At 43.2% G+C, this 24,183-nt stretch overlaps 2 protein-coding genes across 6 annotated transcripts; one reads left to right on the forward strand and one right to left on the reverse strand.

The window, feature by feature from the left end:
• Positions 1-3,408: 3,408 nt before the first annotated feature.
• On the reverse strand, positions 3,409-17,117 carry VAMP7 (vesicle associated membrane protein 7). 4 transcript variants are annotated; one of them, XM_033137412.1, is made up of 9 exons: positions 16,992-17,087; positions 16,336-16,422; positions 10,988-11,146; positions 8,772-8,829; positions 7,647-7,784; positions 6,162-6,252; positions 5,570-5,637; positions 3,990-4,082; positions 3,409-3,531 (listed from the first exon to the last, which is right to left on the reverse strand). In XM_033137412.1, exons 3-9 carry the CDS (start codon positions 11,131-11,133, stop codon positions 3,466-3,468), a joined length of 660 nt encoding a protein of 219 aa, XP_032993303.1. In that variant the 5' UTR covers positions 11,134-11,146; positions 16,336-16,422; positions 16,992-17,087; the 3' UTR covers positions 3,409-3,465. The 4 variants fall into 4 exon arrangements, with proteins under 4 accessions (XP_032993303.1, XP_032993304.1, XP_032993305.1 ...); XM_033137413.1 differs by having other exon boundaries at positions 16,278-16,422; XM_033137414.1 differs by lacking the exon at positions 16,336-16,422 and having other exon boundaries at positions 17,035-17,117.
• A 456-nt stretch (positions 17,118-17,573) lies between these two features.
• Positions 17,574-23,962, forward strand: LOC117040336 (DNA-directed RNA polymerases I and III subunit RPAC2-like). 2 transcript variants are annotated; one of them, XM_033138044.1, is made up of 5 exons: positions 17,574-17,704; positions 18,851-18,948; positions 20,857-20,933; positions 22,791-22,870; positions 23,538-23,962. In XM_033138044.1, exons 1-5 carry the CDS (start codon positions 17,660-17,662, stop codon positions 23,589-23,591), a joined length of 354 nt encoding a protein of 117 aa, XP_032993935.1. In that variant the 5' UTR covers positions 17,574-17,659; the 3' UTR covers positions 23,592-23,962. The 2 variants fall into 2 exon arrangements, with proteins under 2 accessions (XP_032993935.1, XP_032993934.1); XM_033138043.1 differs by having other exon boundaries at positions 22,788-22,870; positions 23,538-23,953.
• Positions 23,963-24,183: the final 221 nt, after the last annotated feature.

The raw sequence follows: 24,183 nt of genomic DNA on the forward strand, positions 1-24,183 counted from the left end.
TCAAGCCACCTTGCCCCCGAATTCTGCACCAGCTGAAGTTTCTTGACTGTCTTCAGAGGCAGTCCCACATAATGTGCTGCAGTAATCTAGTGTAGGTAGTGCTACATCTGAAAGCAGAACAAGTGCTTGATGTTTCTCATCTGGTAATCTCAGATACTAAAATCCTCCTTTTCTGCTTTTTGTACAACTTTATATTTTACTGTTTTTAATGAAGGAAATTGAATTTTCAGCTAAATCAGTGCCTGCTGGTGCTTGCTATAAATACAACACAGTCATACCTGGGAATGCAAACTGGCCTGCCACTCCTAGTTCCTGCCACCAATGTGACTTGATATTGTAGTTAATAAATGTGATGGGGCTAGTACCTACCTTCTATTTAATACTAAAGTTCCTTTTTCAAAATCGTATATGCACAGAGTGGGGCTGTATGGTTTCTTTTGTAAAAACGAAAACAAAAAAACCCTTCCCCTATGGCACTGTCTTGCCTTGAGGATAATGTGAACTCCCATGAAAAGACCTGCATTTGGTGTAAGTCTGTGGGAAAGTTAATTATATGTAGGTATTCTGCAGGAGGAATATTGCCCTCAAATAATGAAAGCTTTTACTTCAGTACTTGTATATTAATTGTGTCACTGAAATGGCAGCAGCTGAACTCACTATTTAAATTTAGCATTTAAGTGGGATGGGCTTGTTGGTAATAAACCTGAACTAGTAATTAACAGTAACTTGCAACTAAGAGCTAACTAATAATAAGCAGAAGAGTGGAGTGGACAGTCATGCTTGTGAATAAAGCTGGACTTAGCCTAACATAACAAAAATAACAAAAGAGAATGTATTTCATATTAAACAATGCTCAAAGGTAGAAGAGCATGCATAATTAAAGTACTAGCGACTGTCCATTTATAAAAATAAAGCTGTTTTCAGCTATTGAATTGCCAAAAAGCAAGATCTACACTAAGCTTAATATACCCTCAATCCAGACATTTGAGGGTGAGGTGCAACATCACAGATGCACATTCCAATAGTAGGTCTACAATATAGTTCTAAAACACTGCCAGCTTGTGCAGTATGTTATTTATATTCTGAAGTCTCAAGGCAGAGAGATACAGAAGGTATGCTTTAGTGGAGATTCCAGCATTGAAGGGGGGTTGACTAATTACCCTCAGAGTCCCTTCCAACTGTGCAAACCTATGATTCCAACTGTACACATACCTCAACCCTTCTAAGGCCTAGGCAAAGAGGTGTGTCTTCATGGGATGATGGAATAACAATTACAAAGGCATAGGATCACTACTAAGAATGTCGTTAAAGTAACTGGAATTAAGCTAGAAGTAGTAAAATCTACTCCCCTCCTCACAAAAGCTACTTTTGCAGTGTTAAGAGTTTTAAAATTGAAGTGGGACAGTTTGAAGGTTATTTGACCATGCATTGGTGTGTGCTTCAGTAATTTACAGGCCACTTTTTAAAGCAAGCATCTCACAGAATACAGTGAAAGTTCCTCAGAAGTGTTTTAGCATACTGTGTGACTTCCACATATATCTACCATACACATTCCCTTTCTCAATGCACTACCTACAGCTGAGATGATCCTGTATTGCATTTCTAAAATGTTGATGTCATTCAAGAAAAGCAGTAAGCTCCCCCACAAAGGTTCACATCAATTATTTGTACAATAGGTTTATTTAAACAGATTAACTTTATTTTACAATGCATCAGTGTATTTTTAAAACAAGAAGAAGCTGTTTCTCTTCAAGGTTTTACATAAAGGCAATAAAAATAAGAGAAAATTAACTGCTACCAACTAATTCTAAAACATGCACAATTAAGTGAACATTGACATGTGCCTGGAAAAAATATTAGAGGAGCCCTTCTCAGATAGGCCCTGGGCAAGTGAGAACATGCCCAGGATAGCCCAACTTCTGCAGCACAGTGGATAGGGCATAAAGCAACACTCACCTATGTTGCTGTTGAAAATTACCTCATCACAGAAAAAAAGCATTAGTAAAAGAACAGCACTGGGGGAGTGGCAAAGTGCCATCCTACTTTAGGGAGTTGCCTCAGTTCTTCAGTAGCATATAAACCTGGGGGAGGAGGAACATTTAAATGCCCTATGGCTGCTGTAACCAGCACAAATCAGTGTTGTTCTCCCATATAATTTGTTCTTGTCCTATACTCCCAACACAAGGATGAAGTCAGCCAAAGTATCTTGTCAGTTTGAGGTCTTGGGGCAGCATATGTAGAGTATCCAGTTGGGACTGCAATCTTGCCTTGTCCACCAACATTTCAAACAGCAGCCCTTTATTTTTAGTGCAAGATCCCATAGAAGCTTTAGCTCCCAGGTAGAGTCTGCCACAAAAATCACTCCCAAGTGTCCAGAAGTGCGCTCAGCGTGCATACAAGCTTTGAAATTGCATCCAATTGCATTTGCGCAATCTACCAGCAGCTGACAATGATGTGAAACTCCTGTATGCAATTAGGGCAATGCATTACAGATGGGGGGGGGGGAGAAAGTACTTGATGAGCCGATTCCATGGGAATTTTGTTTTGAGTAAGCCTTAAGCAGTTCTTTTCAGCCTTCTCCTCCCCCAGATCAGCAGATGAGGATATCTGTGTTGTTTTCTGGCCTGTCCTCTGACTGTACTCATTGCCTGTTAAGCACCCTCCCCACCCCCCACCCCATTCAGAATCGACTAATAGCCTATGTTGTGCATTGTGCAAGTGCTCTTTTGCAGGGCTTTGTTCACTGGAACAATATTTTAGCCCCTTCTCACTGACCCTGCAGGTGGAGTCTGAGCTGAGCACTTTTTCCAGACTGAAAACATTCCAAACCAGGCAGGAGAAAAAACACAACTACACAGAGCAGATACATTACAGCAACATCAAAACATTACACACTTGGCAATCACCCAAGTCACAAAGCAGAGCCCACCGGTGTGCACATCAGTTGGCCACAGGAGGCTCCTCCAAGGACAAGTCACAGCCTGACATGAGTTTAGGAAAGGCACCACTGGGAAAGCAATTGTGGGAGGAGCTGATCACATGCATCTGGGCTATGGGATGTAAACAGGAACCCATTGGCTTCGGTGGTCCCACCCACACTGCCCCCTCAAGGGCCAAAGGATGAACAGGACAAATGACCATCAGCTCTCCCCTCCTCTCAGGAATCAGGACAGTAAAGTGCAAAGCATGGTAATACAGAATATGTTTAGACCCTCCCAATGTCAACCACTTTCCTCTTGGGAAGCCTTTCAGTTAAAAGACAAAACTCCCTTCAAGTAGGTAGGTTTAAAAGAAATAAGCCTCCCTCTGGTTGGGGTCCCACACAGGCCCTTTTGGGGTGATAAGGCAAAAAGACCTGAGCGTCCTGGAAGGATGAAGAGCAAGGAGGTCCATGTTTGTTTTATGAGGGTCGTTCCTTCAGAAATTCTTGCTCACGTGTGCTCTCATGTAGACGTGTTCCAACAGCTACTTGTGGACACACGGCCACGAGAGCCCACCACAAGCAGCTGACACAATGATGTAGATTATGACCTGTGGAGAAGATACAGTCACTTTAGTGGACCCACCACAATGAAATGTGCACACTGCCCAATAGTTGTAAAGAGAGCAACTCTACATTTCAACCAAGGTTGCCTTAAGTTTCCCTCTTGCTTGGGGGGTGGCTGCTCAAAGGCCATATTTGTCACTTATGGACAAAAAGTACTGGAACCCAGGAGTTTAAGGGTACCAAAGGCACTCAGAATTGTACAGACCTATAGCTTAATTCACCCTAGCTATAATGTTCCTTCCAAAAGGCCTGGAAAGAATGGGGGCATAGGAGAGAGATAAAGAGCACCAGCCACCAGGAGGGAAAAGAAGAATACCCTAAGAATTCACCTTTGCAGTGCACGACAGAGGTAAACATCAGTTTATTTCATTTTACACTGAGATCTAGACTCAAGTGTAAAGCCCCCTTCCCCTTTAATGTCTGATGTGTACAAACAACTTACAATGGATACTATGGTGATTATGATGGTGAGCTTGAGGTTCTTCATGCACATCGCTCTAGCCAGGTTTCTGCTGGTAGTTTTGAAAGTGACGGACTATGGGAAAAGCACAGGCGAGATGCATCCAACACCATATTATCCTTTTGTGAATGTACATGCCAGTTTCTCCCTAGCCATCCCCCCAGCGTTAGAAACTGAGATATGAAAACTAGGAACTGAATGGCACCTTAATCCTTGGTTATGGGTGCAAAAATGGAATGTCTAGGCACGTTTTTATAACAAGAATACAAAGCTAAACTGAATGAACTACAGCTAAGATATTATGTTCATTGTTCACATGGTCTAGTAGTCCTTCCCCTGACCACCCCCCTAATATTCTCAAGAGGGTCTCTTCTCAGTCTTCAGAGAGTAGCTGGAAGTGGCGAGACAGAAAAAGCTCCTCCTTTCCTTCCACTCTGCAGTTTTAATCTGAAATCTTAGGTGCAGTACTGCACCCAGAGCTCAGAAACTGCTAGTGCTAATGAAATTCCCTGTCGCAAAATGTGCATATAACAATGGGAGTTTCGAACACTGCATCCCCTGCAAAGCTCGTCCAGCTATTACTTCGTTTTGCAATTCAATCTCAACATATAAGAATAGGCAAGTTTTAATTTGCTTCCAATACATTCAAATGAACATTTAAGCAGGTCTAGTTGTCATTACTCTCTCCTAGAATAAGCAACCCTTCTGCAAAGATCACTCCCCCCAGAAAGATGCCTCAACCATTAAAAGCACCTGGTCTCAGGCTCAGAACCATTGATTGGGCCCTGTATGGCACACTGGAGAATTTGAACCCCACTTGGGAGTCTATAATCTATTCACAAATTACAGCAAAAAGTGATCCTGTCCATTAGTCTGGTTCTTCTTTTCTGATCCCTGTGATAATTTCCTTTGCCCTGAACAGATAATGTTCTCAATCTCTTCCTGCTGTGCACCATGCAACGGCTTTCTCACCCAACTTGCTTTTCACATAGGACAAAAAAAACAACAACAGCCTAGCACCAGGATAAATTCCGGCATGAAGAAGGTCATTACACTGTCTTGGTCTGGAAGCTTCTCTAGACTGGGCTTTAGAGAAATCCTCAAAATGCACCCACTCTTCACTTCTCTTAGTTTTATTTCTGAACACACATTTCTAATTTACACTTGGACTATGGAGGGTCTCGCTATCCAAGGACAGCATCTGGCAACCTCCACTCTGCTGTTTTGTTCTGCCAAGCTAAAGTTCTGCTAAGTTAAACAGCATCCTATCAAACATCAACAAATTTTGTTCTGAACACCTAGGTTAGGAGGTCCTGTGTGACCTGAAAACATGCAACGTATGTTCTAAGAAGTGGCTGCTCTGAGAAAAAGCATCACCCGATTTCCTCACCTCCCAGCCCCACATCTGTATGCTACTTCTTTCAAAGCATTTTCTTAAGATGGAAACACAGCAAAAGCCTATGAGGGCTGGGAAGTCTTCCCTTTTAATCCTGCCTTTTTTGCATGCAGGTTATACATACCCTGAAAACCCAACCAATTCCACTGCCAATTTCAGAACTTACCGAATCCACAAGATTTTCAGTTTTGTCTATCAGCAACTCCAGCTTTTCTCCCCTTTGGGCCACCAGATCTGGGATGAAGAAAGGCTACAGTGAGAATCCAATGGGGAAGAAACACCTCCTTTCATGCTGTTAGCTAAACAGGCGGCTTATCCTCAAGACCACAAACAGTAGCCGACTGTATGAGCATTGTACACTTGATCTCTGGGGCAGGTATGTAGTGGGTTTTACCCTACTCAGTGCAAGATCTGCAACAGCAGAGCACAAGGCAAAGGGGCTAGCAGCACAAGGGTCAGCTCCATGCCAGGTTCAGGGCGATGGCAGACTGCAAGTAGAACAAGCAGCTTGTATTTTGTCCTATGCAACCTTTTTGCCAGGTGGGTCAGCTGTACAAGAGCTGTGCAAGAGTGTGACAGCCAACACAGAGAGCCATCCCTCCTTTCCCATACTGATCTTTCCCACAACAAAGCAAGGTCCAGGCAGAAGCACAGCTATGCTACTGCAAGAAAGGGACACTCATCACACCCAAGCTGTCTCATCCTCAGTACACATGCAGGACCTTGCACAATCTTTATGCCAATGAGCGCTACAATACCTATGTTGCGGACCATGATCCCTTTCAGCTCGTCCACCTGGGCCTGTGTCTCTGCCACCTGGTCAGGGCCCTTGTTCTCTGAGTGGTACTTCTGCATGAAAGGAAGAGCAGATGTAACGAATTTCTGGTTCTTGCTTAATTTGATGAAGCAAGAGAAAGTAAAGTCTCTGTAGAGCAATCTGAAAAGTCCAACAGGATCCTCTCATAAAAGGAACTATCCTCAGCATTAAGAGCTGGGCAGGGTGACCCTCAGCTCCACTTTAGTTGCTTCTTCAGCCCTCAGAACAATTCCTCTCTGTGCTTCCCAGTACTGTAACTTAAAGAAGGTTTCCCTCTATTGGCAGATCTGAGATTTATCTGCTCAGCATTTAGCCCCAAAATTCCTAAGCTATGTTTCAGGGCAGACCAGCACCATAAATCCGGAATACCAGCCAACAGAAGAATCTGCTTAAAGCATTGCTGTACAAGTTACTGCAATCAGGACAAAATAGAAATGCTCTCCATCTGAGGTCCAACCAACCCAATGACAGGGCGACTGCCTGTTCTGCATTGGATTTCCACTGAAATATCAGGTTGGGTGTGCTCCTGATGTCCAAGCAATGACAGTAGCCGGAATACTTTTGCTCAGGTTTGAATGTTGTGCCAGCTGTGCCTAACCCTGAAGATCATGGAGCTTGCGAAAGTCACACATGCCTTTGTTACAGCTGGGCTGAATTAATGTTAACATACCCTTTATGGGGCTGCCCATGAAGATCATCAACTAGTCCAAAATGCTCTGCAAGTGTTCTGACTGTTGTCAGGTTTGGGGAGCATGTTATTCCCAAACTGTACCAATCACGCTACCTGCTTGTTCATTTATAGGTGCAATTCAATGAGTCAGTCATTGACCTTAATAGCTTAAGCTACCACACTTAAATAACTAAACAAACAATGAAACCATATGAGCTCCAAGATAATTTCATGAGGTTCCTACTTCAGAGTTCTGCCATCGCCTTGAATGGCTTCTTTTGCTGCATGCTTTCAATTTGTCTGTTGCATAGGATTCTCCATGTTTTCGTCTCAGTTCTTTTCAGTGTTAACTTTAGGTCAGTTACTGCTTTTGCACTTTTTATGGGTTTGCCTGCAATTCTTGATCTAAAAGTTTGTTTTACTTTTATTAATTCATTATGCTAAGCTACTTTGAGCACCTCAGTTCTGGAGGTGGAAAGGCAGAATCCAAGAATCTTCGTCAGAAACACAGCCATGCAAGTTCTTCTAAGAGCGGAGTTTGCCCCCTTTCACTATAATGCATGCTAAGAAGCTATCTTTGGAGGTTGAATAAAAATTCACTGCCAATTTTAAATAAAAGTGTGTCACCAGGATTAGAAGGCTGGGGAGGCCCTAATCTAGCTACAGGATAATTAGCCAAGCACAGACCTATTCCCCAACATCAGGTGCTCTATAGTTGAATGCTGTGTCCAGCAGACTGACATCAATGAACCTCACCAGCTGTGCAGCCAGAACACTGGAAAACTCGCTGTTCATGGCGTATGGCAGAGCTGTTTGTGCACGGGAGCCATAGGTGGTCTGAAACCGCTTCTTGATTTCATTCAGGAACGTGAAAGCTCTGGAACGCTCAAAGTCCTAAAAGCAGAACAAATTCATCAGAGCAACAAATGCACTTAGGATAGGTGCATTAACGGCTATGAACTGTGACTGCAAAACAGAAACTCAATGTACATGGGCAGTACAGTGGTACCTTGGTTTAAGAACACTGCCAACCCGGAAGTAGGTGTTTTGTTTTGTGAACTTTGCCTTGGAAGCAGAACATGTTTTGCTTCCTGTTGAGTGTGTTCCATTTGTAAATTGAGTCCCCCGCTACTATGGGAAACTACACCTTGCTTTAAGAATGCTTTGGTTTAAGAACGGACTTCTGGAACGGATTAAGTTCGTAAACCAAGGTATATCTAAACAGGAGGTGCTGGGGACAAACCACAGGGGCACCTGGTTGGGCACTGCTGGAACATGGGGCCCACAACAGCTTTTGTTCTCCAAACAAAATAACCTCAGAACACTGTCACAGCAAAAATTGCCAAAAAGCTATTTAAGCAGAAAGATGGGGGTACAAAGCTAAAGCAAATTCTGTCACTAGCCACACTAGAGTCCTCAATACAAACAAGACCCAAGTAAGCCTGCAAAGACCTAGATAGAGATGAGAGCTGGAGGGGAAGAAGCTGCTGGTGGAAAAAGGGCGATTATGTTTTCATGCAGCCACGTATGCACACTTCCTAAACCTTAACTACAAGGCCTAGATTGCATTGCGGGGGCAGTGTTGCTGCATATATTCAGTGTGTAAAGTAAGATCCAGCCCAGGGGTGACTAACTTGTGGCCTTCCAGATGCTGATGGACTTCATCTCCCACCAGCCCCAGCTACTATGGCCAAGAGACAGTGATGCCAAGAGTTGTAGTCCAACAACACGTGGAAGGCCACAGGATAGCCACTGCTGGTCTAGACCTTGCTCTACATAATGAAGATAGGCAGCAACTCCACAGTATTTGGGCCCCAGTGGGCATTTCTAGCAATCACCTTCAAAGAGCACAGAAATACATTTTTTGTCCTACATACTTACATCATCAGTGATGCAGAGGTATATAATCCGGTCCTGGCAGATGTAGTGAAACAGATAGCTAGAGGAAGACAAGATACCAGAACCATGTTTAAAGTAGGTGGGTATAGATTCTGACACAACAGCTACTAGGCCATACGTTGCCATATACTCAATGGCATTTCAAGCACACAGGTCTATGTTCGCATTAAAAAAATTCCTTCTGCTGGCAACCAGCCCCCATTAATTCAATGTCTCAAAGAGAAGACAGCCAACCAATTCCTCAAAACATGGAGAAAACTTGAAAACAAAATTACCTGAAAACAAAGTTATATTCACATGGTGCAAAAGCAATTACTGAATAATACAAAGCACAAAGCAGAAACGTCAAACATAGCCACCATTCCAAAATGGATCCAAGCAGGCAAGGCTATTGCTAGCACATTTTCATTTCACACAGAAGTTAGCACTCCCATCCTGACACTGATTGGGGCACACCTACTTAGCATCAGTCATGGAACAGTATTATTTTACCCCAAAGCATTCCCTGGACTCAATCAGTAAACTGGTAGTTGGGAAGCTAGGAGCTCATGAGAAGACTTCAACAGAACGAGAAACCCAACCATTTATAGTTCTCTGTAAGAACTGTGGATAGTACAACTTCCCGTTTTAATTAAATCACATGAATACAAACTCTTCTACAATAATGCAGGCGTGCAAATAAAATAATAATGACAACGACAACAACAACAACAACAACAACAACAACTTTTCCATCTGACTGAGCTGCCCCAGAAACTCTAGGCAGCTTCCAACAAAAATTAAAAACACAATAAAACATTAAACATTAAAAAACTTCCCTATACAGGGCTGCCTAAAGTTGTGCAGTTCTTTATCTCCTTGACATTTGATGGGAGGGCATTTCACAGGGAAGGCACCATTGCTGTGTTTGCCCTCTGCCTGGTTCCCTGTAAGTTCACTTCTCACAGTGAGGAAACCACCAGAAGACCCTCGGAGGAGGACCTTAGTGTAGAGGCTGAATGATGGGGGTGGAGGCGCCCCTTCAGGTATACAGGGCCAAAGCCGCTCAGGGCTTTAAAGGTCAGCCCCAACACTTTGAATTGTGCTCAGAAACTGTTTTCTGCCTAAAGGCTCTATTTCCTTCCAGGATTGCATGCTATTGGTGAGTGCAGCCAGAGGCAAACATGTGGGAAGCAATACATGTAAATTTTACATTTATACAGTAGGTTTGTACACACACTACTCTCCCTCCTCCATTCAGGTAGGCAAGAGACACTATCGGAGTTAAAGGACCTGTTCCAGCCAGGCAAAAACACAAGAAGAGTGTGAAGCAGGGCTTGTGAGAGGCATGGCCTGGGGACAGCCCTTAGGGCTATATTTGGCCCCCGGGCCTGATATTCCCCACCCCTGCAATAATGTGTTGTTGTTGTTGTTGTTGTTGTTTGTAGTAGTAATAGTAGTAGAAGACAACTTTTCATCTGTAGATCTCAAGGCAGTTCACAACATAAAATTATAATATATAATGTAGATTAAAGATAGGAACAAAAATTTTTTTAGCAATCCCCCCTCCAACAACACAGTTAAAAGGGTATTGGATGTTAATTAACCAAAGGCCTGGTTAAAGGGAACATTTCTGCCTGGCGCCTAAACATTTACTATGGAGGCACCAGTCAAATCTCTCTGGGAAGAGTATTCCACAAACGTGTAGCTACTGCAGAAAAAGTCCCTTCTCGTGTTGCCACCCTCTGGATGCCTCATGGAGGAGGCACATGAAAAAGGGCCTCAGAGGATGATCTCAAGGTCCAGGTAGGTTCATATGGAGAGAGATGGTCCTTGAGATGTTGATAGCATCAATTCTCTTTGATTTAATAACATTTACATTTACAAAAAGTAAGCAGATTCAAAACTCCAGGAGACAGAACTGAGAACAGTAGTTCATGAAAGGAGTCTCCTTTTTAGATGATTTGTTCCAGTGTTGCTAGATAAACACATGGTCATATACTGATCAAGGCAGGCTTGCCCCTAACCAGTGCTCTAGTTGGAGAACATAACAGAATGGATCTGGGAAACATTCCTAGATCAGCTGCATATCACCTGAGACTATCACACCAACCTTTTCATGAGCAACCACCACCATCCCATCCCACTTTATTTCCTCATCTGCAACAGATCCATTTCTCCCACCCTGCCACATCCTTTCCCCCCAGAGCAGTACTCACTTTCCATGGGAGTAGGTGAGTTTGTTGTTCTCAGAGGGTATTTTGGCCAGGATCTGCTCCGTCACCTCCAGGAAGTTTCCTCCACACCAAGCGTGTTTGGCCAGGATCGTGGAGCCCCTGGCTACAACTGCAAACAGGATAGCCATGGCTGTAGGCTGGCTACAAAGCAAAAAAAAAAGCATAAAGAAAACTTTTGCCTGTCAGAGCAAAGCACACACACCACACCTCAGCCGCTGCCCCATCTTCTTCAGTGTGCAACCAAGAGCAAAAGAAACACACAGCAACAGAGCATTGGTGGTTCCGCACTTTGCAGATATCTTGCAAACCACAGCCAGTTTTAACTATCATCGGCAGAAATCCACTTTTTAGATAAGCAACATCACAAGAGCTGCTTGCAACAATTATTTCCCCCCCTTTCCCCTCACCCAAAGTCTGCATCACTTGCATTCACTCCTAAGAGCTTTGCATTCTGAAATTAATAGTTCTTGCAGGACACAAAGAATGGGGGACCAAAATGAGAACATCATTGTTGCTGCAGGTCGAGGGAGGGGGAAGAAGATACTCAGACCTGCAGACACCTCTGCTGAAGAGAGCTGGTGCTAGGCACCATTCAAGTAAAACAAAGGGGAACAACCCCACAGAGCATCATTATATTTGATAGTCCTTGCCTATGTGGCAATCCAAGTGGAGTTTGACTAAGGACTTTCTGAGTTCTCTGCAAGAACTCATCTAAGTATTTCAGGGAATCTGAAAGTGATTGTCATACTGCCCTTTTTAGAATTGTTTTGAGTATCACAAATGCACATGACATATTGCCTTAAATGAGAGTCACATGCCGTCATTCCACTGCAGGTTGTATAACTAAACAAAGTCCTCTCCAGGTCTTTTAAGAGGTTTGTTCACATGTTACTGGTGCTATGTGGAGGTCATGTTTAACACAGTAGTGGGTTATTAGTAGGTTCCTCTACACACATAAGAACTCCTGCCTGGGGGAGGTAAACAAGGGGTATGTCCATCTAGCTCAGTATTGTTAATCCTTGAGACATGTAGTGAATTTTTCTGCAACTTTCATGGTACAGATGCTCAATTATGTATATTTACAGGTAAGTGCAAGGTCCAACTCAGTGTACAGTAAATACCACATCATCGTACATATTAACTAGTCACGAAGACACAAATTTACATGTTATGCCTTTATCTGCTCAAACTCGTATTTGTTGACCTAGCAACTTCCCCATAAAGTCTACTTTTTAAGGATTAAATTAATACTGGCTGTTGTCCACAAAGTATTGACTCTAAAGCTCCCTATGAAAAATTTGAATATATGTGACACTTCAACTGGCCTACAAAGGAATTTATAGCCTGCAACCAATGTCAATTACATGCCTACCCATGGCAAATATGAAGCAGTGCTATTCCAGCTTCAACAACAGTTCTCAGTCTCCCCATGGTATGAACAAAACACCAGGTCATCTCCAGTGATTGTGAGTGTGTGTGTGTTGGTAAGCAAAGGAGCACATGATTCAATCCAACTAGCCACCTGACCACCTCAAGATGCTTATGGAGCCAAACATCTGGCACAGAAAGGAAAACTCAAACAAAGAAGCAGTCACAGGAACAGTGAGCTGTGGGTCCATAAATAGTGCATAAATTTCAGTTTCTTATAAATACTGCATACAGTACATTAAAATTTCCACATGGAACAATCACAGCATTCCTCTTTCCAAAGGTTTTGCAACTCCAACCACTGAAAGCTAGAGCAAACCCATTATTTGTTTCCATTGGAATTCAGTTTCTTTATGAAGGGGAGAGAGGAGGATAGCCACTGAGTACCTCTATATCTGGACCAACATAACTTAGTTTGCAACTACAGATCACATTACACCCACCACTAACCCTTGACATTTCTCTGTGCCACTTACACTCATGTTCCACACTCTATGGGTATTCAGCATACATTTCGCTCTCACTCATCTTCAAACTGGTGAAACTAAACTGTCTACTTTAACTGTTCTCCTCAAGCATGTTGTTTCCAAATTCACACCATCATCCTGTTCTTCAGAACACTGTTACTGTAGAGGAATTTCTTATTTTTCTCATATTTTTGAGTGGTGGACAGGAGCTCTGCACCTTCAAAGTGAATGTACCTTTGCAACTAATGCAATAAATGTACACAGAACAACAAGTTAAATACTGGTGAGTAAGCTAACCTTGTCATTGTTAAGTCTTGTCAGTCTTAATTAACTGCGCAGTTTAAAAATAATAATAATGATTATGATGATAATAATAATATTACAGACTGCTCCAGGTGGAATGAGATGCCAACTGGAAACCATTCTGGAAATCTGCAGAGCTGCTTTCAGAACTTTCCTCCAGGACAGAAAAAGCAAACATTTCTGAATGCAGCAAAAAAACAATCAAACTGCCTTCACTACTCTTTAAGCGATGTATTAATTTTTGCCCTCTGCCAATGCTTTAAGGAGAGGAGCTGGCATTCAAGAATGCTCAGAAATCCCAGGCATGGCTAAAAGGCACACAATCTGATCTAGAAGGCCCTCCTCACCTCCTAGATGTAACAGACAAAAGCCACACTTGCTCAATGTAAGCGTTGCCTTTTTTTTACTACTATCCATGTCCCATGCTGTTGACCTTGTGTTGAAAAGGTTCGAAAAGTCCCAGGTTTTATTCAACCCTGCGTCTTGCACAAAACCTCACAAATATAAGAAAGTTTAATGTGGTATCTCCCCACCACCACTTCCTAGCTCCCTAACTTGCTAAAGGCAGCAGCTATTGCTCAACTTGATCCAGCCAAGAAGGGCCTTTCTTGCATGCTTCCCCCAACAGTTTAAATGCCCTCTCTTTGCCTGGCCAACATCACTTGTTTTCTTTTGCTTGTGTTCTAGATCCATATTAAAGTCCAAAGTTCTTTCCAGTCCTTTTCCCTTATTCAGCACAACTGAAAGTCTCCACTCATTTCTTGCACTGGGTGCAGATATTACCTTCTCAATTAAGTTTTTCAGTTTGGAGGATGTTGCATGATTATTTAAGCAGACCGCAATATACTGTTGCTGAGAAAATGCAATAATTTCTGTCCGCTTAGCAGGGGCCATTGTCATTTGATGTGTTGCCTGGTTGTGCAAGTCAGACATCTATGGGAAAGTACCCATGACAACACTGAAAATAAGCTACATATTTCCACCACCCAACCCATTCCGCAATTACAGTCTGTGCTTCACATATCTGCAAAGAGAAGTTTCAAAGAACAGTGGACACTGACAAGTCTCAAAGCAGAAATGTAGAGAAGGGTCAGTTTTCCTGCTGCTCAGAATCTTCAGACTTTGCCTTGAAATTTCAGCTGCCCACTTTGAATGTCAGTCACACATCACACCTAATTGTTATCAACTTCTCCTCCACATTTCCCATTCCTGCCTGGCAGGTGCAACAACTGGATTAGGACTGGGGGCTGTATCCAGATTCAAATTCTACTCAGCCATGAAGCTCACAGAATGACTTTGGACTAGTCATTCTCTCACAGGCAAACCTATCGCATAGGGGTTTTTTGTTACTATAACAGCAGGGATAAAGGCCACATATACCACCTTGAGCTCATTGGAGAAAAGGTGAGATATAAATATAATTTTAAAATTAACAGATTTGTGACTGGCAGAAATTTAGTAGCTGATACTTCCACTAGCAATAATTCAGGCTCCTGAATGCATTTTTCAGCACAAATAGGCAATTACTACCTATCTGGGATCCAGATAAATTATTATAATAGCCCCTCAAGGAAGTGCTTATTTGTTGTTGCATCAGAGTATCTCCAAATCCTTCTTCAAAATCTTTTCAATGAAAGCTTCAGTTGAAACCCACCACTAAAACTAAGCTTAAGTAGATATAACTAGACTGAACACTCAATTTCTCCTATTTACCCTCAACTCAATCTCTCTCTTTTTCCTCTATTTATTTACTATGCAAAATTTAAATTGCAAACTCCTTGGAACAAGAACTTGTCTTTCTTGTACTTCATAGGTGCCATGTTTACCAAGAAAGAAAAAAACTTGCTGGTTTGTAAGACACTTGAAAGTTATGAATAAATTTCCTGAAAACATAGTTTGATCTTCTTTACCATTGTCTCCATCTTCCTCCAAGATCCTATGCTGTCTTCTTTCTCCCTATCTTTCCTTTTTGAGAAATTTTAATTTTGTCACTACAGGGGCCTATCCTTTTATGCTCTGTCAAATAAGATGTGCATTGAGAAGGGCCCTATCTAAACTTGCCTCAAAAGTGAGGGATGTGAGATGGGAAGCATTTCTTTCTGCTTATTGTTATAATAATTTCCAGAAGTGTAGCTGATAGATAGATAGATAAATATTTATTATTATGGCCACTGGCCCATCGCGCACGATTTTTCAAACAACATATATATACTTAGCCTTTCTACTTAGAACTTCGAAAGGACTTTAAAGTAACAGACTAAGCAGTAAATTTACAACATAAAACATCACCCCCTATTTATAAAATTATAAAAACATCAATTAAGGTAACACATAATTACATCCTGAGTCATGATTTAAAAGGAATGTCCAATCCGCCCAGAAGTCCGTTTTTCTTCTTTTGGGATAGGATGATGATCAGAAATCTGGCAACTAGTGTAGCTGTATTAATCTCATACAAAAAACAATAACAACGAAAACAGTTACTCTGTGGCACTATAGAGACCAATGCATTTATTACTGCATATGCTTTCACAGTCCATAACCCAGTCCATAACCCACTTTACTATTTCAGATATTTCTAAGCTGCCTTTTGTGACTATTGCTTTTCCAAAGCAGCTTGGCATTAATAACACACAACTTGATTTAAACCAGTGGTTAATAGCATATAATGCAAGTCACAATAATAATAATAATTCAATCAACACCAACTAAAAACCCCAGCAGTTATGATAACGGTCATATCTGATAGATGATGATCCAGGAAGCTTCTGTCACAATGTCAAGACACACGAAACTCTTCACTGCATCTGCTCATCATACTGTTGTAATAACAAATAACATTCGCTTTCATAAAACTAACTCCACCTTTAGCTGAACACACTTTCACTAACTATTGCATTGTAACAAGCGGCCAGCACTTAATAAAGCAAAAAGCACTTCCTTTTTTATTTTAGGCTGTGCACATACTGTATTTATTTAAAGCATATTACTCCCCCCCAAAAAAACTATCCTAGTATAGCAACTGTAATGCATTATGGGTGCTGGGAACCATAGCTCCCTGAGGCATAACTTACAGTTCCAAGGATTCTTGGGGGTGGGGATTATGTGGGTTAAGCAGCCTGGTATCCTCACCCTAGATTTCCTACACGCCCTTTGATCAATGGATAGAAGATACGACAACTCTTGCAAAATATGAACGGGTTGCCTTTAGATAAGATTCTGTGTAGATAAATAGAACGACAATTTGGAATGCATTTATAAAAATTATAAAAAACTTGTTAATAATTTTACATTTGCTGGGATAATGGTACTACCTTATATACATCGTATTGTTATCACAATTTCAAGTATGTTATTGCTGTTTTCTTTTCTTTTCACTTTATTTCCTTATTGTAATTTCCGCAATAAAATATATATTTAAACACACACACACACACACATATACAGTACACACACACACAGAGAGAGAGAAAGTGAATTGTATTCCAATATCAAGCTTTATTTCTAGAGAGGGCAGGGGGTGCAAGCGCCCCTCAATACACACACAAAGGGAGGGGGCAGACCGACCTTTCCCTGAGGGGGCGTTGCCATAGCGACAGCTGGGGTGGGGGCGTTTCTACCCTAAAGGGAACTCATTGCTCCCTTTCCTCTCGGCAGCCACAGTCAGGCCTCGCAGCAGGGAGGGGGTGACGGGGGTGAGAAAACGAAGGTGAATCCCCACCCCCCGCAATCCCCACAACAACAGCAACAACAACCAGGCAACAACCGAGCGCCCGCCTGTTCCCTACCTGGTTGGGCGCCCGCCCGGAACCCCGTTTCTCTTCCCCGTACCCGCGTCGCGTCTCTCGGAGGACAAGCAAACACAGCACGTGAGCTTCCGCAGCCGATCGCCGCGCGGGATTCTGGGAAATGGAGTTCTACTACTACCACCGACAACAGCCACAGCAAACTGGGAGGGCGGAAACAGTTACAAAGCCCCCCCCCCTCCCGTGTTCTTGTTGCCTTCCGTTGGAACGCATATCGGAAGTACGGTAGCAGAGTCGGCTCTGGATTGGGTCAGCGGATGGCAATTCCCGCCTTCTGGTATCTATTAACCCCTTCGCTGCCGCCGACCTTAAGAATCAGTTCCCTTCCTCAGTTTTTCTGTGGCGGCGGCGAAGTTATTGCGGTTTGTGAACATTCGACTCTTCCCCCTTCACACTTTTTTTAAAGCTCGAATTCCCGCTCTCTAAGGGAATTGGTGGCTGTGCTACCCCTCCCCAAGGAACTACGATTCCCAGTAGCCCTTTGCGCGCGGGCTCCTGTACTTCGACGCGCCGCCTTTCTGCCGCAGTGGCTGCCGGGAGCTGATGCCTGGTAGGTTGGGCTTTTGCGTGCGTGAGGGGGTGCGTGAGCGTCACGTGCGTGACCGCGGCTCCCGTCGTCCTCTGCGCTTGGCGGCCTCGCGGGGAAGAGAATGGGGGACGAGGAGGACGGGAAGAAGCCGCGAGTGCTGCAGATGGTGAGACCGAAGCGTGTGGCGGGGATGGTGGGGGGAGACCGGGCAGGGTAAGGCTGCCCCCTCCACAGGGGGTGCGCGACAGGCTGATGAAACTTTCCTGTGTCCGGGGTTGTGGACGGGGAAGGTGGCCATCTGAACCGGGTTGTTTTTATACGGCGAGAACCACCGCGGACAACCGATATTTATTTGTTTTATTTACTTCATAAAATTTCTAGGCCGCTTGACGGTAAATGGGGAGTGGGGAAAACCTCAAAAGCGGTTTACACAGAGATTGAAACAACTAAAATCGGCCTTGCTTTAAAACACAAAAAAGTAAAAAGGCTAAAACAGATTAATATTACCCCGGCTTTCTAATCCCCTGGGTAGCCGAAATGAGCACAAGTGAAAGGCACCTGCTCAGCCCATCCAGTGTTGAAAAACATCACAATGTTGTTATTACTACTATTGCATTTATACTAGCGTTGTTGTTATTGTAACGGAGTAGCACGTTATCCCCACAGCATGGCCAGCTGAAAAACACCATTATTATTAGTAGTAGTAGTAGTAGTAGTAGTAGCAGCAGCAGCAGTAATGCCGTTATTATTTACATTTATATTTCTCATATGTGAGCCCAGTGTGGCCTGCCTAGTTCTTATATTCTCTCCTGCCTGCTTTTATCCTCTCAGCAACCCTGTGGAGTAGGTTAGGCTGATGGTCTGACCCAGGAGCCCTCTTGGCTGAAACGTGGTGTTTAAAAAAATGTTTTTCAAAACTATTGCTTGGCCAAAATCAATCCACAACTGGCATCAGGAAAATGTCTCGCTTTTTGCACATGGAGACATACTGCAAGCATGAAATCAATATATCACCAATACCATTTTGGTATTAAACTTTCAGGAAAGGTGGTATTAAAAGAAATGATGGAAGGGCCATAGCTCAGTGGTAAAGCACATGCTTTGCATGCAGAAGGTCCCATGTTCAATTCGTGGCATCTCCAGGTAGAACTGGGAGAGTATCACCTGAAAGGGCCTGGAAAGCCCCTACCAATCAGTGTAAAGTAGATAGTACTGAGCTAGATGGACCAATGGTCTGACTTGGTATATAGCCACTTCTTACGTTGTCCTTCAGTGACCCTTATTTTCTTTATCATCACTACTTCTCTTTTAGGTACGGGCAGATGGGACAGATAAGAACTGTTTTACGTTTGTGCTCCACAATGAGGACCACACCCTTGGCAACTCCCTTCGATACATGATCATGAAAAAGTAAGTAAGGGTCCTTTTTTAAAATTTAAAAACAATTTTATTGAAATATCCTAAAAAGTATAATCAAATAGTCATACAAACGTTTTTACAATATTACATTTGAAATTAAAGAGTTACAAAAAAGCAAAAAGAAAAGGTAAGTTACATATTGCCTGATGGCGTGCCGAAGGTGAGGCCAACACATAGGCTGCCTGGGCTAGCCATTGATTGCCTTATGAGGAGCACCTATGTCTGTGTTCAGATGTAGCTGGGACTGCTAAAGGAGTCAGTTAAATCAGTGGCAGGTTGATTTTGCCCATTCTGAACCCTTGGGATCTGGCTGGTTCAGAGAATTTTGGTTCAATTCAGTATGCAATTAGATGGGACATAGGACATTTGAGATTAGGAACTGGAGCTGAGCAGAATGACCCTTCTGTAGTCATTGCCGTATTCACTATGAAATGTGGGGGTGGGAGGGTGGTGGATTATAATTCCAACTATTTATGAGGAGGAGACAAAAACTCACTATCTCTTCAAATCTCTGCTAAGTTCCCCACTGCCATTTTAGGTTTCCCAGAATGTCCTGGGATGTATGTGATTGTGTGTGTAAGTGTAAGGTAACTACTGCAAAAAAGAGAGTGTATTTTTCTTAACCTGAAATGCCCCTAAGAGCAGCAATCTTAACATGGTGGCTATTGGATTTTGAAGAGTTGTGGTGAGTTTCCTGCCCCTGGAAGCCACACATGCCCAACCAAACAACATGTGCAAGAGAGGGGGCAGTTTCTCCCTTTGCCAAATCGCCTTGGGTTCAAGTGCACTACCAGTTTATTTTAAGACTGCCTTTATCTTAGCTTACTTCCAATAAGCACACATTGCTGATAGTGTTCTTTTTTGGTTGTATTTGGATATTGTGATCGACTATGATTTATTGTGAGGGAATGAACCTAGGCTCCCTCTTGGCACTCCCCCTCCCTTTTCATCCAGAAGCAGAAGATTGTTGCTTCTGTTTTTGATTAATTGGAATTTGTCATGTTGTCCAAATGTGACAATCTTTGTAAACCTTAACTATGTTTTGTCTGAAGCAAGCCAAATTCATTTTGGGATTTATAAAGTTGACTTGCTTCAACAAATTGTAATTAAGATCAAGTTCTGCATAGGGTTCAGATTGATATAAGAATTGGATACCCCAGGCCTCGGTCCAGTATACCTGAAAGAGCGCCTCCACCCCCCATCATTCTGCCCAGACACTGAGGTCCAGTGCCGAGGGCCTTCTCAGTAGTGGCACTCGCCCTGTGGACCACCCTCCCACCAGATGTCAAAGAGAAAAACAACTACCAGACTCTTAGAAGACATCTGAAGGCAGCTCTGTTTAGGGAAGCTTTTAATGTTTAATAGATTACAGTGGTACATCGGGTTGCGCACTCAATTCGTTCCGGAGTGCTGTTTGCACCCTGAACAGTGCGCAACTCTGGCAGCGCATGCGCGAAAACACGATATTGCACCTCTGCGCATGCACTGACTGCACAGACATGCACAGAAGCATATGAGTTTTTGTTCTGAATGCCTCAGGGCAGACCTTCTCAATTGCCACATTGAGTTGAGTGAGCTCTTTCCTATTGCAATAGCTATAATAAATTCTGGATCCCTAAATCTGGATGCTGGACTCTGAAATAGGTTCTGTGGTTTATTCAAAAGGTGGTTGTTCCTCAGCTGGGTAATGAACAAGGTGGTGTAGAGGTGAATCCTTAACACAAGATTTAATACTACACTGTGGTTAATTGAAATGAGAAGCCACAACCAAGTCAGAGGAAGCATGCAAGCCTGGGGGTTAGGTAGGCTTTGTTCCCATCACTATAAACCACAGCTTATTGTGATATCTGAGCACAACTACTCTCTATCATGAGTAACCTCCTCTTCATTTCTCCATAGCCCTGAAGTGGAGTTCTGTGGATATAGCATCACCCATCCTTCTGAAAGAAAAATAAACCTCCGCATCCAGACCAAAGGTGAAGTGTGCAGGCCTGCTTCTTAGAGGGCTATTTTGCTAAAGGGCAGCTATTCTTTGTGATTCAGAGACATTATGCAAACTTTTGGGTGAAAACTACACATTTTACTCACGTATAGCAAGAATCAACATACAGTACACCAAGCTAGCCTGATTCTGAGCAGAATTAGCCTGCAAATTGCATATTAAAGCACAAATGGTCCCTTATAGCCACAGTGCAGCATCTCTGTCAGCTCTGGGTCTTTACTTACAGTACCTGATCAAGGTGCCATGATCTGAGCTAGCTGGAGATGTCCTTCCCTTCCTTAACATTGTCTAGCTCCCTCTTACATAGTGTTGCACTATTTTGACAAGGCTGATTGGTGTATTCCTCATATTCACTTGGGCTTTATGTCATTAGCTGCAGCATTCCATATGCATCCGTGGTGAACTCTTCTTTATATCCAACCATCAGGCTTGGGCACTCCTGTAGAATTTAGTTGTGGGTTTTATGAGAAATGGTGCTTGCACATAGCATAACTTAGTGGATAAGAAGCTGAGTTACAAATGCTGTTCCAAATCTTGTCCTTGCCTTATGCAGTCACTCTCACTCTCTGCACCTTCCTATTCCCAGCTTCAACATAAGGGATAATATTACTATATTGTGTAACAAAAATCAGTGCTCTTCTAGTTGTTGGACTGCAGTTCTCATAATCACTTAACATTGGCTAATGTTATGTTGTGCTCAGTGTTTGAAACCAGGAAAGAAAGCAAAGTGCTACATAGTGCCTGGAATCTGGGTTGTGGGGCACTGAAACACAGTTTCTAGTCGCATTTGTGCTGCAGTGCTCGGCAGATTCCCCCGGCTCATGCAGCACCCAAAGAGGCACATCTAGGGTCGCTCGTGGCAGCGGCAGGGGACAGCGGGATGCTTGTTCTGCTGCTTCAACTTCTTAAACAGCTCCTGCAGCTTTGGCGCTTCGGAGGCGGCATGGCTGATAAAAGCACCCTGTGACCCCCTTGCTTCCCAAGGCAGCAACAGGAGCAATCCTGCTTCCACGACCTCCTCCTCTTATTCTCCCTACCTCTGTCAGGCAAAGCCTCCTGTTCTTCCTCTTCCCCAACACTGCTGCTGCCTTGTGAAGTGAGTGGGTTGTTTGGAGCTACAAGCAGCTCCACAATTGCAGCATTGATGAGGCTCCAGGCAACAGCACCTCGGCAGCATCCACAGCTGCGCAGGGTCTGGCAGGGCTTTCTGAAGCCACACAGCTCTTCCCCACCCCACCCTCGGGCAGGCAGGATACGGCTCTCTTCAGATCCCCACTTCAGCAATCTCTTTAACGTAGGGCTGGTGGAGAGGGACTTCCAGCGCCCTCAGCACTAGCTGATGCAATTGAAATTGAAATCTTTGGTGCAGTGTACTGCGACAAGAGTTCAGAAAATGCTTGCAATAATAAAATTCTCTATCACAGAATGTGTCCATTACTGTTGGAGTTTCAAACACTGCTTGTGCTGCAAAGTACATTTCCCTCCAGGGTGCTATTCAGATGTTAGGTTTTTTATTATTATTAATATTAATATTATTATTATCAGTGTTAATGAATGATATATAGGAGGAGGAAACTAATGTCTCACAGCAAATTAAACTGATCTGTAGAAAGCACAACTTGAAAAAAGGGGCAATGCACTTTTTTTTAAACTAAGAAATCTTTAATAAAAATAGATAGGAGGCAATTATTATGGTCTCTTGCCTGCAGGCAGTTCTGTTTCACAAGTTCATGGCTCACCTGAAAATGGAGGAACATATTAATGCAGAGGAAGGATCTGGGCCCTCTTTAAGTCTTGCCTGTCTCTAAATGTTTCCCTTTCTTCGTAGGAGGCCTACCGGCTGTCGATATGTTCCAGAAGGGGCTGGAGGATCTCATGGGTGTCTGCCAGCATGTACTCAGCAAATTTGAGGTGGGTCTTGTCCTTTCCAACCCTCTTGAAATGTATTTATTTTAATTTAAGGATTAAGGTCCTTCTGCCAGAAACAGAGCACCATTTTGTTATTCTTGGGGTACCATAGCTGCAGTACCTGGCTGCATCATCATTTCTGTTCAGAGCAGGGCAGGTACCAGTTATCAGTTATTTTTCTAGGTCACCCAAGAGTACTCAGCAAGGTGCAACATGTTATCAAAAGCAACTAAGAACTTGTAATACACATTATAGAGTGACAAGTAGGACCTGTTACAGTGTGAAGTGCATGGGTTCAGGATTCAGTTACATTTTCTCTCCATCCCTCCCAATCCTCCATTCTATTGACACTGAGCATGTTTGCTACTCATTGGTTTTTGAACCTCTCCCCTTTGTTTTTCTCCTCTTCTGAACTTGGAACATATTTCAGGGTTCCCCCCAATGCTACAATGACCCACAGCTTGAATATAAGAATTAGAAGGATGGATCAAGAGGCACACAGTCTGAGCCCAAAAGTTCTATTTACCTATTACAGCTAACAGAAGGGGACTGTACAGAATGTTGTGGTGCAGCTTCTTTGGTTCAAGGGCCCATCCACCCCCTAGGAGCTGCATCTCAAATGTGGACCACAAATCCCTTAACCATGGCCTTTGTTTGCTCCCCCTTGCAGGCAAGCGTGGAAGAGTACAATGCCCAGAAGGATGTGAATATGGAGGAAGCATAGTCTTGAGTTCCAATCTGCTAATCAGACCTCGCCACAGAACTTAGTATGCTTTGGTTGTCCTGATGGATGGCCTTTGCAGAGTGTGGGACGGGAAGTGTGACCTTGCTCCTGCTTCTTGTTATCTCATTGGCATTTGATGCCGTTAACCATGGTATCCTCCTGGACAGGCTCCAGCAAATGTGATTTGGGGCAGCGGTTCCAGCCCTATGTTCAGGACCAAGTCTGACATTGGGAGGGTGCGTTTTGAACTGGAAGCTACAGTTATTGCAGAATGCTGCAGCATCACAGTGAGGTGGTATATAAATTTCATTAAATAAGTAAATAATGGCACCCCGTGACTTAAATTGGATTGTCTTGTTGTGGGGAGGTGGTAGGGTTGAGAAAGAAAGGGTATTGTTTTTATGGACTAAAGGTTCCCCCCCCCCCTAATAAACATTGGATGATGCAATCCATTCCAACTTACTGTGTGTGTGTGGGGGGGTGTTTTTAAATGCTTTTGCTCTCTGTTTAGAATTCTCTTAAAAATTACTATTGCGTATCTGGTAGCAAGAAAGCATCAGGCAATGACAGAAGGAAGTTGAGCCAACTTGTC

Source organism: Lacerta agilis, chromosome Z (genome assembly GCF_009819535.1).
Source record: "Lacerta agilis isolate rLacAgi1 chromosome Z, rLacAgi1.pri, whole genome shotgun sequence".
Taxonomy (NCBI): Eukaryota; Metazoa; Chordata; class Lepidosauria; order Squamata; family Lacertidae; genus Lacerta; species Lacerta agilis.

Bases quoted from the DNA above. Each gene is read 5' to 3' on its own strand.
- VAMP7 (XM_033137414.1), bottom strand. From the start codon at position 11,133: ATGGCTATCCTGTTTGCAGTTGTAGCCAGGGGCTCCACGATCCTGGCC. The intron at 8,830-10,987 runs GTGAGTACTGCT...GTCTTCCTCTAG, and splicing joins CTCACCTACTCCCATGGAAA to CTATCTGTTTCACTACATCT. The intron at 7,785-8,771 runs GTAAGTATGTAG...TTCTGCTTTTAG, and splicing joins ACCTCTGCATCACTGATGAT to GACTTTGAGCGTTCCAGAGC.
- LOC117040336 (XM_033138043.1), top strand. From the start codon at position 17,660: ATGGGGGACGAGGAGGACGGGAAGAAGCCGCGAGTGCTGCAGATG. The intron at 18,949-20,856 runs GTAAGTAAGGGT...ATTTCTCCATAG, and splicing joins CGATACATGATCATGAAAAA to CCCTGAAGTGGAGTTCTGTG. The intron at 22,871-23,537 runs GTGGGTCTTGTC...TCCCCCTTGCAG, and splicing joins ATGTACTCAGCAAATTTGAG to GCAAGCGTGGAAGAGTACAA.